This window comes from Agelaius tricolor, unplaced genomic scaffold (genome assembly GCF_023055355.1).
Source record: "Agelaius tricolor isolate 1412-34295 unplaced genomic scaffold, bAgeTri1.0.p SCAF_3, whole genome shotgun sequence".
In the NCBI taxonomy this organism is placed as follows: domain Eukaryota; kingdom Metazoa; phylum Chordata; class Aves; order Passeriformes; family Icteridae; genus Agelaius; species Agelaius tricolor.
In genome coordinates this window covers 3,286,966-3,298,974 of record NW_027269263.1, presented here as the reverse complement: position 1 = coordinate 3,298,974, position 12,009 = coordinate 3,286,966, and the positions used below count along the sequence as shown (strand labels likewise).

The 12,009-nt window shown below is 45.2% G+C and overlaps 1 protein-coding gene across 2 annotated transcripts in view; it reads left to right on the top strand.

Moving 5' to 3' along the window:
• Positions 1–12,009, top strand: part of CECR2 (CECR2 histone acetyl-lysine reader) — a 146,462-nt gene that overhangs the window by 95,208 nt on the left and 39,245 nt on the right. For both annotated transcript variants that reach the window (XM_071422185.1, XM_071422184.1), the window contains one exon: positions 7,438–7,532. In XM_071422185.1, coding sequence (XP_071278286.1) covers positions 7,438–7,532 — 95 coding nt within the window. The remainder of the gene's footprint in view (positions 1–7,437; positions 7,533–12,009) is intronic.

Here is a 12,009-nt window from a genome sequence, read left to right as displayed (position 1 = left end):
AAAATGTTTAGTCTTTAACTGCTGGTAGTGCTTAGCCCATAAATGGGAATGTTAAATCCAGCATATGTGGAGAGAAAGAGTTTGGGGTTGTTTAGGTTGGGTTTTACCAGCAAGGTACTGCTGACCTGGGACTTCAAGAGCTTAGTTATGTATAATCTATACAGTATTTTGGGTTAGTTTCAGAACGGTGCCCATCTCTAGGTGCCTGCTCACCACTTTTCTCACCCCATCTTTCCAGGGGAGAAAAAACAAAACAGAATCCTAAACCAGTCCAGTCTGCGAGTAGTTTACTGATCTGAATAATTTTGATACTCCATCCAAGCACAGCTACTGGGAGAGGGCTTTTCTAGGCAATAAGAAATGATACCTTTCTGTCTGAGGGTGAGGCAAACAGGATGCAATTCAAACAGACTGTGTTTCCCCTCACACTGTTGTGTTTGGAGGCTATTTTCAGCTGGAGGAGAAGAACTTGTGGCTTGGGCAATAGTAGTCAGTCATTTTGGGATGGGGGGGGAGGAGAGCAGTGTTTTGGTTTGTTTGGTTTTTAAGACCACAGTGCCAATACTTTTCCCATAAAGGCATAGATCTCTGGTTAGAAATTTAGGCAGACTGGTGATAGGCTTGCTTTTCTTATTTGCCCTTCACAGACCTCTTGGAATTCTTCCACAGGGTCTGCAAGAGGTCTGCAAACCCAAGGCTGCAGGTTCTGCTGAGCCTGAAATTTGCTGTGAAGCCAGCTCAGCGGCCAGTGCAGTGCTTGCCCCTCAGCCAGCATAACTGGCTTATGGTAAATGGCATACATTATCTGCACTGAAGGAAGAGGGGATTATTTTGAAAGGGAGAAATTATCCTTTGGAGGGAAATAGCATGATCTCCAAAGGCTTTGGCTGCTCGTAAAACTGCAGAAAAAGAGAGATGATTGCAGTGGCATCAAGTGTCAAGCCTTATGGCTTCTCTCTTAGCCCCACCACTGAGTGAAGCATATCATGTGTGGATGCTGGGGCTTGTGTCAGTGGGGCTGTCTGCAAAATTGCTCTGCATGTGGGTGTGTGCCTCCCCTTTCTTCACAGGTGACACAAGGCTTTGCTGAATGGTCTTGAAATGCTTTGATGCTCTGGGATGGCAACTGCTTTACAGGCATAAAGTACTAATATCCAACTGCTAAACAGAAACTAATCACTTGTTACTTCAGATGCACCCTGTCCATCTGAAAGGCTTCTTTGCCAGGGGCAAGAAATGGAATGAGTAGCAGTTTTACATCTTTAAAGTGATGACAGTGCATACATTCATAACAAATGTAGTTCTCAAATCACTTGCACTGCAGGCAAGATGAGCTAGGAGGAAAAGAAAGCATTATTAGCACTGGTAGATGGCTATGGGGCATGAGGGAGACTGGATTGATCAGTCTGAAATCTCTTTTCAGTCCAGTTTAGCCACACAATGTGAGTCAGCTGCTCGTGAGCTGCTTGTTTGTGTTTGTATTACACAGCAGTGAAAAATTCCACTTGGAGAGCAAGGAGCAGAGCAGCATGCTGTGCAAATAGGGGAGGGTCCTGTCCCAAGGGAGAGATCAGGCAGCAGCTTAGTGTGGATGGAGAACTCCAACTGCTCTGGCAAGTGGGATAGGTGGTACATAGAGAGTGATGGTCTAGAGTTTTAATCCTGATAGAGGGGGGTAAAGGAAGGCATGATGTAAGTTTGCCTATAAACCAAGTCTGGAAAATTCTAGCCTGACCAAAATGTCCACTGGCATGGCAAAGAATTTGCATTTGCAAACCTGCTTAGGCTGAGCTGAGCAGAATTCAGTGTCTGTTGCATCCCCTTTCATAGCTGGAGGGAGCTGCTGGAGGAGAGGATGACATTACCCCTGTGCTGCTGGCACCAGCGGGGAGCATGTGGGATTTGTACTTTGCAAACAGCCATAACGTGGAGGCAATGTGACAAATTCTCCCTGGCTTTCTGTTTATAGCCAATCTCCCTCATACAAAGCTGTCATCTCACACCTCTGCCTAGCCCTGGAGTAACATTATGCTCCTATTTTACAACATGTTTGAAATAGCCTTCAAAGTCTGCTCTCAGAAAGTCGAGGAAGGTATACATTTCAGAAGGCACTGGCAGACATTGAGGGGGAACCTGAAGAAAAAGGGAAAGGAAATACCTTTCCTGCTCTTTCTTTGTCCCCCTCCCCAAATGATAGCTCCCTTCTGACAGGATGGCTTCTTTCCTCCCTCAGGTATTTGCTCTTCATCCCCTGACCTCACAGACACCAGAACAGAGGGTCAGAGAGGAGCTGGGACCACTGTGGTAATGAGTGTCATTAACCCCTTCACCTCACACCCCAAACCTACTGTAGAAGGCCAGCTTGGCTCCCTCTGAGCTTGTGGTCCTGAGGGTGAGGTGAAGAGGATGGTGTTTGCTTGAGGCAGCTGCTGACTTCAACCCACTGCCAGGAGCACAGGGAGGGCATTCAGCACCCATTTTCCTTGCTGTGGAAAGGCAGAGTGAAGAGACTGGGGATGCTTTTAGCTTAGGAAACCCTAAAGCCCTGGAGGATCATAGAGGGAGGGGGCAGCATGCAGGCTCCTGCAGGACTCTGGGGAAGGTGGGAGAGCTGCATTCAGCTGCAGACTTGGATATCACATAGTGTTTCCAACAGCCACTGAAGATGGCATGTCTGGGAGACTCCACCAGGACCAGGAGCTATAACTTCTTTCTGAATTTATGGCAGCCAGCTAAACCCACTGCTGTTTGCCCCTGTAGGGTACCCTGGCCATAGGAACACCCCTAATACCCTGCAGTGTCCTCCTGCCATGTCGTGCAGAGCACTCTCAGTAGGCTTCATATTTTGGAAACTATTTCCATATGATGGCAGGGATCCCAGGCAGGGAGAACACAGCACTGGGCTGCAGGCAGCTGCTGGGTGGGGGCTTGATTCCCTCAGGCATTCTGAGAAGGTGCTGGGGGCTGAGCACACTGACTTCACACCAGAGGGATAAATGGTGCTTCTTGGAAGAATTTCAGGCCTGCACTTGACTTTCCATCTTCCTGCCCAATCCCACTACCCTGTGGCATGAGTTTGCCAAACTTTTGCCCAGATCCTGTTGTCATTAATTATCTGTGAGGAGAAAAGAACATCCTGACTTGACTCAGTGACAGCACTGAAATTTCAGAGCATGGGCTGGGGCTAGCTCAGCACGTCCTGCTGGTGGCTTTTGGTGATCTCCTAAAGCCTGTTGAGTCACTTTGGAGCATTGCAATGGAAAGCTGATAACAGCAGCTGTATGGAAATAGAGCTGAAGGGATTGGGGTTTTTAAACTGATGGCTAACTTGGACAAGGCTTAGCTGTGCTTAAACTCGTTATGTCCATCACATTCAGTTATAGATGATTCAGCTCCAGCACAGAAGAAACCTCTAAACTGTAGTCCTGTTCCTCAGCACCCAGCCTGCTCACACTGGGCTCTTGCAGGTTTGGAGGAGTCTCTCTTCTGAAACAAAGTCCCCAGGCTTTGTGAGCTGCCCTTTGCACAGTCAGCTTGCTGGAGCAGGAGCTGGAGGCTGGCTGGCTGCTTTCCACAGCTCAAAAAAAAAGCGTGTGCAGCAGCCCCGTGGTCACCCCATGCCAGCTTGGTGACAGTGGCATTGCTGTTGGGAACTCATTTGTTTACTTTCATCGGGAAGGTTGACTCAAAAATCCGGGCAGATATCAAGAAGGCATCCAAAGCAGTGATTGTTTCAGGCCCCCAGCTGGTGGGTTTAACCATCCCTGCCCCAGTGCTGGCTGTGGGGTTCCCTGCCCTCTCCCAGGGAGTGGGGATGGACAGGATGGTGCCTCTTGCCTACCCTCCCGGCCCTGCTTTGGGCCAGTGCTCCTCCTGGGAGAGGTGGTCACCCTTGCTCCCAGCCTTGCTCTGGCAATTGCCTCTTCCCAACAGTCCTTGCCTGACTCAGGGGGGATTTAGTACCGGGCTGGGGGGAGGGAAAGACGTTAAACAGGCTTTTCCCTAATGAGGTGTGACGCCAGCTGGAGAGGGGGAGAATCCTGCTTTTCTCCTGTCTGTTGCTCTCTCCAGCTAGAGGAGGAGGAGATGTGTGTCCCCCCCTTTTCCTCTGCTGATTTGCTGCCTCTTCTGTTTCCTTTCTGTGCTGTCCCCAAAGCGTTTTGGCAAGGTTCAGATTTCTGTGCTCACAGCTCAGTGCTCAAAGAGAAAAGAGGAAAAACAAAAGGATTGGAGGCGTGGGGAGGATGGTGGCGGGGAGGAAGCTGAGCTGCTCGTCCTGGCCAGGCTGGAGGAGTGTGGGGATGGGTGACCGAGGCAGGGTTTGCCCTTAGGACCAGGGGGGTTTTAGTGGCTTCTTTCTCCTGGCATCAATTCATCTCCCTCTGTTTAGATGTGCTGCTTGGGCAGTGTGCTGCTTTGCTGGCTGTCCCTTGTTGGAGGGAGAAGGCTGGAAAAATCCTCCTGCTAAATGTGGGTTGAAGCATTAGGTGAAATCCTGAAGGGATACTAACTCTTTGTTTGTGTTCCTAAGATGTTAAGATTTGCATCACCTCTTCCTAGTGTGTCTGTCCTTCCCACAGCACTCTGAGTGTGTGGGAAGAGTCTAGAATTTGGGTGTTTTGGGACTGGAAGCTGGAGAATCCAGTGGGATAGAAAATCATGGCATTCAGATAAAGAGGGCTGATGGACCCAGCTCTGGGTTCATTGCTCAATCCCTGTGTTCATTCATCAGGTTCCTCTCACTGCTCCTACCCTTCTGTCACAAGCAACAATAGTTGAAATGTAGACAGAAACATTACAGGACAATGTCAGTAACCTTTTTCCAAGACAAATAATCACAGTAATACTTGGACTGTGCCTTTACCATATTCTGGCACTGAGTGTTACTGTTGGCAGGGAGCAGAAGATCAGGATGGGCTTCAAGGAAGCACCCATGGCATTGGGGAGCATGGGGCAGGTGTCTTTGTACAGAAGCACTGAAAACCTCACACCTGCCAGGGATGGGCTTTCACTGGCCCCATGCTGTGTGTGCTGATGAATCTTGGCTTGTTCCAGAGCCCCTTAACCCAGCATGGCACTGGGACTCTGCACCCAGCCCCAAATTGGTCTGCATGCCCAGGCTGTGAGATCCATCTGGGTCTGGGTCCCCAAAACTTGTGCTACACCTGCCATAGAGTTGAGGACCAGGAGCACCCTTATGGGAGGGAGAGAGAGGGGGAACAGCCCATCCAGGTGTTTTAGTCCCTGCCCAGGAGATGGCATCTTGCCCAGTGCCCCAGCAATGCCCCCCTGCTCCTGGGGTGACCTGCCAACTCCAAAAATGTAAAGGTCACCCTCGGCCTGGAAAACAATGGCTGCAGATAGGGGCTATCTGGGGCATTTGTGGCCACTGCTGAAGGAGTGTTAGTCAAACAGCAGGCTGAAAAGGCTCACGGGAAGCAGTTTAAATATTCCTCATACAAAAGGCTGTCACATCCTAGCAGGGGCAGACTGCTGACTGACAGCTTTAATGAACAAGTGTATGTGGGTGAGGGAGAGGCTGAATGCAGGGAGGCATCCTGGAGACTCACTTTCCCCCTGCCCATCATTCTGGGTTCTGACATGTCATTTTTCACAAGCTGCAGGTTTATTGTGGTAATGTGGTAACACACCTGGGATGGTTTAGCATATCATGCGCTTTAGGTCGTCCCTGCTCCCCTCTCCTCCAGGGATATTTATAGAAGGCATATGTCCACTAAAATATTTTGCAAATAAAGTAAGTCAACACTTCTAAAATACCAGCCACTTATCTGGGCCAGGGCCAGGAGCAGGACTCAGTCCTTGTGGGTCCCTTCCAGCTCGGGACATTCCATGATTGTCAGTGAATTCACTCTGTAATTACTGTTTATATAACATGATTACTATTTATACAACAATACTATCACTCTGTCCAAGGCATGGCAAGCAGCAACTGCAGATTTTGTGTTAACTTGTCATTAAGCAGGGTGCTCATCTAGAGGCAGGGAACAGAGATTCCTGGTCCTTTCCCTATCTCTGTGGCAGGGACACTGTGTCAGGCTTTGGCTGCTTGCTGCCCTTTCCTTACCTCCAGTTCCCACGTGTAATAGATGTGTTTAGTGCATTCCTCACAGGGCAGGTGTCAGGCTTCCACACCCGAAGCACTTTGCATGTTGCACAAGAGGTAAATAAGAGCAGTGTTGGTAATGAAAATATGCCATTAATATATTTCCAATAAAAAACTACAAGCGGCGTTTAAGCTGCAATCTGTTATCGATAATTTTATTACTGCAGTTACTGCGGTCTAATAAAAAAAGCACTTTCTCTTCTTTATTGGGTAAGTGCCAAAACGTTTATCCTTTATTCTCTGGCCATTAACCTTTATTCTGTAGCCATTAGCTTAGCTATTTGTGTAACAGTCTGTTGAGTAACATTCAAGTAGGAATTTGTATTCAATCCATTATTTACTCTGAAACCCAAAAAGAATAGCTTCTTCTGCCTATATTGTTTATCCATATTAAATCTTGTTAAATGCTGTATGCTAGTGATGATAAGTCTCAGAGAAAGTGGATTTTTCTTAATGCGAATAATTTTCTGGCATACAAATAAAACTTTATTTAACTAAATGATATTTGGAAAACAAAGCTTGAAACTGCTAGCTGAAAAAAAGATATTTCTTACAATATGTGCAAAATTCATAATAACTAAATTTCAGGAGTTTATCATTTTTGTGGATGGATTTCTGTATCATGTCTTTGTGAACTCTGCTGTGGAAGAATAACACATGCTATTCTCCATCGAGGATTGAGATTTTGGTTCACCAAGTCTGACATCCCTCCATCCTTTCTCTCTTACTGGAGTTGGGGAAAAAAAAGGAGCTGAATAAGAAATAAGTTAAATAATCAAAATGCCTGCTTTTCTTTGAGGCATTTGCTTGCTAGCTCTCAGCCATTTCTGGCAATCCATCTGAAACTGCTACTTCTGGGTTGTAAGTGGCTTTTAGTGCCCTGCTTTCTGAGCATGTCTTTTAAATTGAGCTCACCAGCCTCAGTGAGTGGAGGGAAAGCAGAAGAATGAAACTGTTGATTCCTGTCCATCAGGTGAACATGAGAGAAATCATGCCTTTCTTATTAGGCTGTAGTGTATCTCAACCCCACTGAACCCTATTTTTCTGCACCCAGACAAAAGCATTAGTCTTCTGGCTGGAGAGTGACTTTCAGTAAAAACCTTTCAAGGTCTTCCTATAAACTCTTGCAGTGAAGAGGTAGTAGAAGCAGTATTTTTAATGATGAGGAAGGTCAGTTTACCCCATGTGTGCTCTGCTCTGTACACATACGTGAGGCTGCTTGGGTCTTTTTGGTCCAGATGAGCTAGCAGGAAATTTTAAGGAATTAGCTTAATGGTTGGATTTATTTTTTTTCTCTCCTTTCTGCTCATTAGGAACTGGAAGCTGCTCTTCACGGGGATGATGTGGAGTTTATCAGCGACCTGATCGCTTGCCTTCTTCAAGGTTGCTATCAGCGCAGAGACATCACGTGAGTAACCTCTCTCTATGGCTTAAGCACTTTGCAAGGGGAGCTAATTAACGCTGTGGCGGGATGTTTCACGGCTTCGGAGTGATGACATGGCAGTGCTCAGCAGCCACCAGCAATCAGGCCAGATGCTTCACGGAGTGAAAGGGAATTCGGGTTCTCTTGGGTTGAGTTGGCGGCTTTTAATTGTACAGAGCCGTTAAGCAAACCCCTTTGTTCAGATGCCGTGCAAAAGGGAATGTTTGATGCTCTGCTGTGGCACTCACAGTGAACATTCACATCTGCTGTTATGCTCTGTGCTCTGTTTGGTCAAATTAGTGATATTAAGTCATCACATATGTTTTCAGCATATTTGTATGTATTGCATAGCATAAAACTTGCTGCTCTGCACACACCTCACTTGCATGAAAGATCCCATTTGCTTTACATAAGGACAGCAATGATTATTTTCTTAGAAATAAAAGTATTGGAATCACTTCAGCTGCAGGATGTTGGAAAGTGATTTGACATGCTCTCTTGAGGTTTTGACATCCAGAGACACTTAGTCAGTGTCCACTAAAGCAGCCTCCCAAATGGAGACATCTGCAGAGCATCATTCTTTAGAGGACTGCCACTGGCACAGCAAAATGTGCTTCCAGTGATAGGAAAGGCTTGTTGCAGTGTGTTTTATTTGTTCTCTTGTGAATCATGTTAATAGCAAAGCATAATTGTGGGGACAAAGACAGCTTGGCAACACATGCAGTTGCTTGGAAGCAGTCCTGCTCCCTAAGATCCCCCTGTTGTGGAGAGGCTCAGGCTGGTGCATAGGCAGAACCATAGGTGCTTGCATTGAAAGCTCTAGTTCTAATTAACTGATTATGTTCAACAAAATTTATATAGATGATTTATATATGCATGTGCCACTTAATTAAATTCTCTTTCATTGCTGCATAGATATTCAGCATCAGTGGGTATCAGGAGCTGAATTAGGCACCTTTTTTATTTTTTGCACTGCTTTTACTATCTCCAAATGATTGATTGTAAAGGGTCTGCAGTCATGTGTATCTTCTTTATCAAAATAGCCACACAGCAATATATGACCTGCTTGTAAACATGTAGCAAGTTTATTTCTTCTTACCAAAGCCATCAGAAAGTAGCGGCTTAAGTGTTTTGCCCACCTGAACCAGCTTACCCTTGTAGCAGCAGTGGAAGATTTGTCTTTAATAAAATTAATGAATTTTGTGAGGTTCTCCAAAACTCTCCAGATCTAAGAGTGTCCACTGAGTGATTGCACTGTGTAATTGCCTCCCCATTTGCAACTCTTTTAACTAAGAAAATTCAGGGATGAATCATGGGTGAGTAGTTGGACACTGGCAAGTTGTCTGTCTGTCTGTCACCCTGTCAGTCATGCTGGGGATGGCCTGAGTTGCCTGAAGGAGAAACCAGCTGCACCATTTCTGCAGCCTCCTGTAGAAGGGGGTTACCTTGTGGGCATGGGGATAATGAGGAAAGAAATTTCTGCAGAGGAGACAGGGAAGAGGACACAACAGGAGCAGTGTGGTGGGAATGGCTTAAGGGATATATCAGGAAAACTGCCTGAAACTGCTGGGATGTTAAAGAGAAGAGGTGAGCTCTGAAACACTTCAGAGGAAGCAATGGGGGAGGCTACCTGGAAACAAGAGGGAAAGATGCTGAATGCAGAGGGATGTCATGAAGGAAGAAGCATTAAGATGTAGTCTAAATATGAAAATCTGAAGATAAGTAAGAATAAAAGTGATGGTTTGGATACACTTCTCAGAAGCAAACTTGCCACTCTGTTTCACACTTTAAATTCTCCATGTTCCTTGCTTGTTTCCTTGCAACACCTTTTTTCCCCTCTAACCCCAGTTCAAGAGGCACAGGCCTTGGCTGGTGCACAGCTCCCCTCCTGTACCTTGTTTTTCCTCAGTTAGTGGTAGGAAGCTGAGCCTCTAATTGATATTTTGAGTGCTCAGTAGACAAAGCCATGCAAGTATGAGAGGCAGGATTTGTGTGGGGTTTAGACTTGGTTTTTCACAGTGGCCCAGGACTCCATTCTTCTCTGCTGCAGACAGATAAGAGGTATCAGTCTTGGGTGGGAAAAATCAGCAGTGTCACAGATCATCCTGCTGGTGTTTCTGCAGCATCTCTCCAGTCATTTGTGCCCTGCATGCTCGTGCCGAGGCTGTGAGCTGTTCCTGTCAAGGCTGTAAATTTCTGTTCCTTGTTGCACCTCAGAGAGAAAGGCAGGAGTTTGTTCTCATGCCTGCTCTCGGGCTGGGGCACTGCAGCTCAAGCTTGGGATGCTTCATAAAACCTCACTTTTCCTACCTCTCTGAGGGGTTTTGAGGTTTAATTAGTTCTGTGTCGGGTCTTACATCTTTGATGGCCAAAATGTTATCTGCCTATGCTTTCTCACAGTCTGTCTGGGAGCAGCTTGCAGCTCTTGTCACATCTGTTTTGACGGTGCGCAGGACTGGGCTGCCTGGCTTTAATCATGCATCATAGAGGGGTATAAAACTGTCACATACCTTTGCTAATTATAATGTGCTCTCAAGTAATTTTGGAAGTGGCTGAGAGCCCTTCTAATGCTCAATTTAACATGCTGCAGTTTGACTTGCTTTCCATTCATTGAAAAAAAAAAAAAAGAGATTATTACTTTTGTAGGCTGCTATGATCCTTGGTTTTGAAGTAGAGCAACTTTGCCTTGATTTTGATATTATTTATGACAGACTTTTTTTTTTATAAAAAAAGAATCACATACAAGAGAGACTGCTTTTTACCCTGCTTGATGTCTAAGGAGCATTGTCTGGTAACATAAGACTTTCTTTGAGTTATGGATATCTGTGTTTAACTACAGAGACTACTTAATGGGATACTACATGATCTTCTCCAAAGTCTTATTTATCATAACCCTTCATAGCTGTTAGGAGCACTCCATTGACCTGGTTCTTGCTGTGTTTAGTACTGTAGAAGTACAGAACAAAAACCAGTTGCCTGCATTTCTGCATCTTTAGCAATGACCCTGTAGCTGCCCTTGCCTGGCACCAGGTAGTTTGAGCACTTGGCCAGGACAGTTTCCCTGTTTCTCTATTTTTACTCTGAGCCAAAATACTTGTGTGTCATGATCTGCAGCTTTTGTTGTTTTATAAATCCCCCTCATAGTGTCCATGTACCATCTGTATGTAACTACTATGGGTGCAAGAGGTATCCAAGGCATGCTTTGGTTTGATGCCACTGAGATTGCCCACAGGTTTTTCTTGCTCCCAGCTCTTTTGCACAGGTCTTAAAATGTCTATGTTTTCTTTTAATTGCTTCAAAAGGCAAATGCCCAGAAAAACTCTTATTAGAATTAGGGGGTTGCAAAAAAAAAAAAAAAAAAAAAAAAAATTAGGCAGTTTGAAAAAAATCCTGGTGCTTGCTTCAGATTCTCTGTGATATAAATTGGGTAGCTGCATAGTCCCTAGGGGCTGCCACTTTAATTCCAGCAGGAAATGTGGCTTGATGACTTGTATGAAGACAGGAAGATCAGAGCTTCAGCTAACGGCAGCGGCCGCAGCAGGAGCCTTCTGCAGCTGTTTTTAAGTAAGAAGTGATGGTGTGACATGGATGTGTACACTCAACTAAAATATTCCAGAAAAGCTCCTGCTGTTCAGCTTTTCTTTGGGTGAAACTCATTCTTCAATGTTCTGTTATTGCACTTTTGCTGTTTTTCTAATGTGATGGCATAAAAAGTTTCAGTAACTTTATCCTGTTTCTTATTGGGAGGCATTTTGTATGCTGCTACTTTGTCTCAAAAAACATCTTTGCTGCTTTTTCTTATGTTTTATTTTTTCAACATGCACAAAGGCCAGAATGTGAGGAGGAAGAAAAATATCTCTTGCCTTTTTTTTTCTCCCCTAGGCCCCATGAGATTATTTTCTTTTTTTACACCTCAGGGGGATGGTTCATCAGTGTAACTGAAAACTCTTTTTGGCTTCTGTGCCACCAGAGAGGATTTGCTTCCTTAGGAATCTCAATTGTTTTTTTCTTGTTATTTCTTCCCAAATGCATTGGAATATTTTTTTTCCCCAAGGGAACCGTTTGTTTTGCACCCATTTTAAGCTCTTTTGGGATCCCTAAACGATCCTTGGAGTCTTTGGCTTGTAGTTTGCACCGGGTTTGTTCTAATAGGGATAATAAGAGGATATTCCTTAACTCCTCCTCCCTTTCTCACAATTGTTTAAATTATTTCTGTGGTATCCTTAGTGGTGGCATTGAGAAACACTCCCAGTATGGCATCTGAGAGCTGTATTTCCTACTTGCTGTGTTGCCAGTCAAGGACACTGTGTCTGTTCTGTGTATTTTCTAACACTTGTTCTGTAAAATTTGTATGTTTGAGCTTTCATCAGAAATAGAGAGATAATCTGAAATCTTCTAACCTACTGAGGAGCAATACCTGTTTCTGAGGACAGTGTTTGATAGCTCTGGATATTTTGCTTCT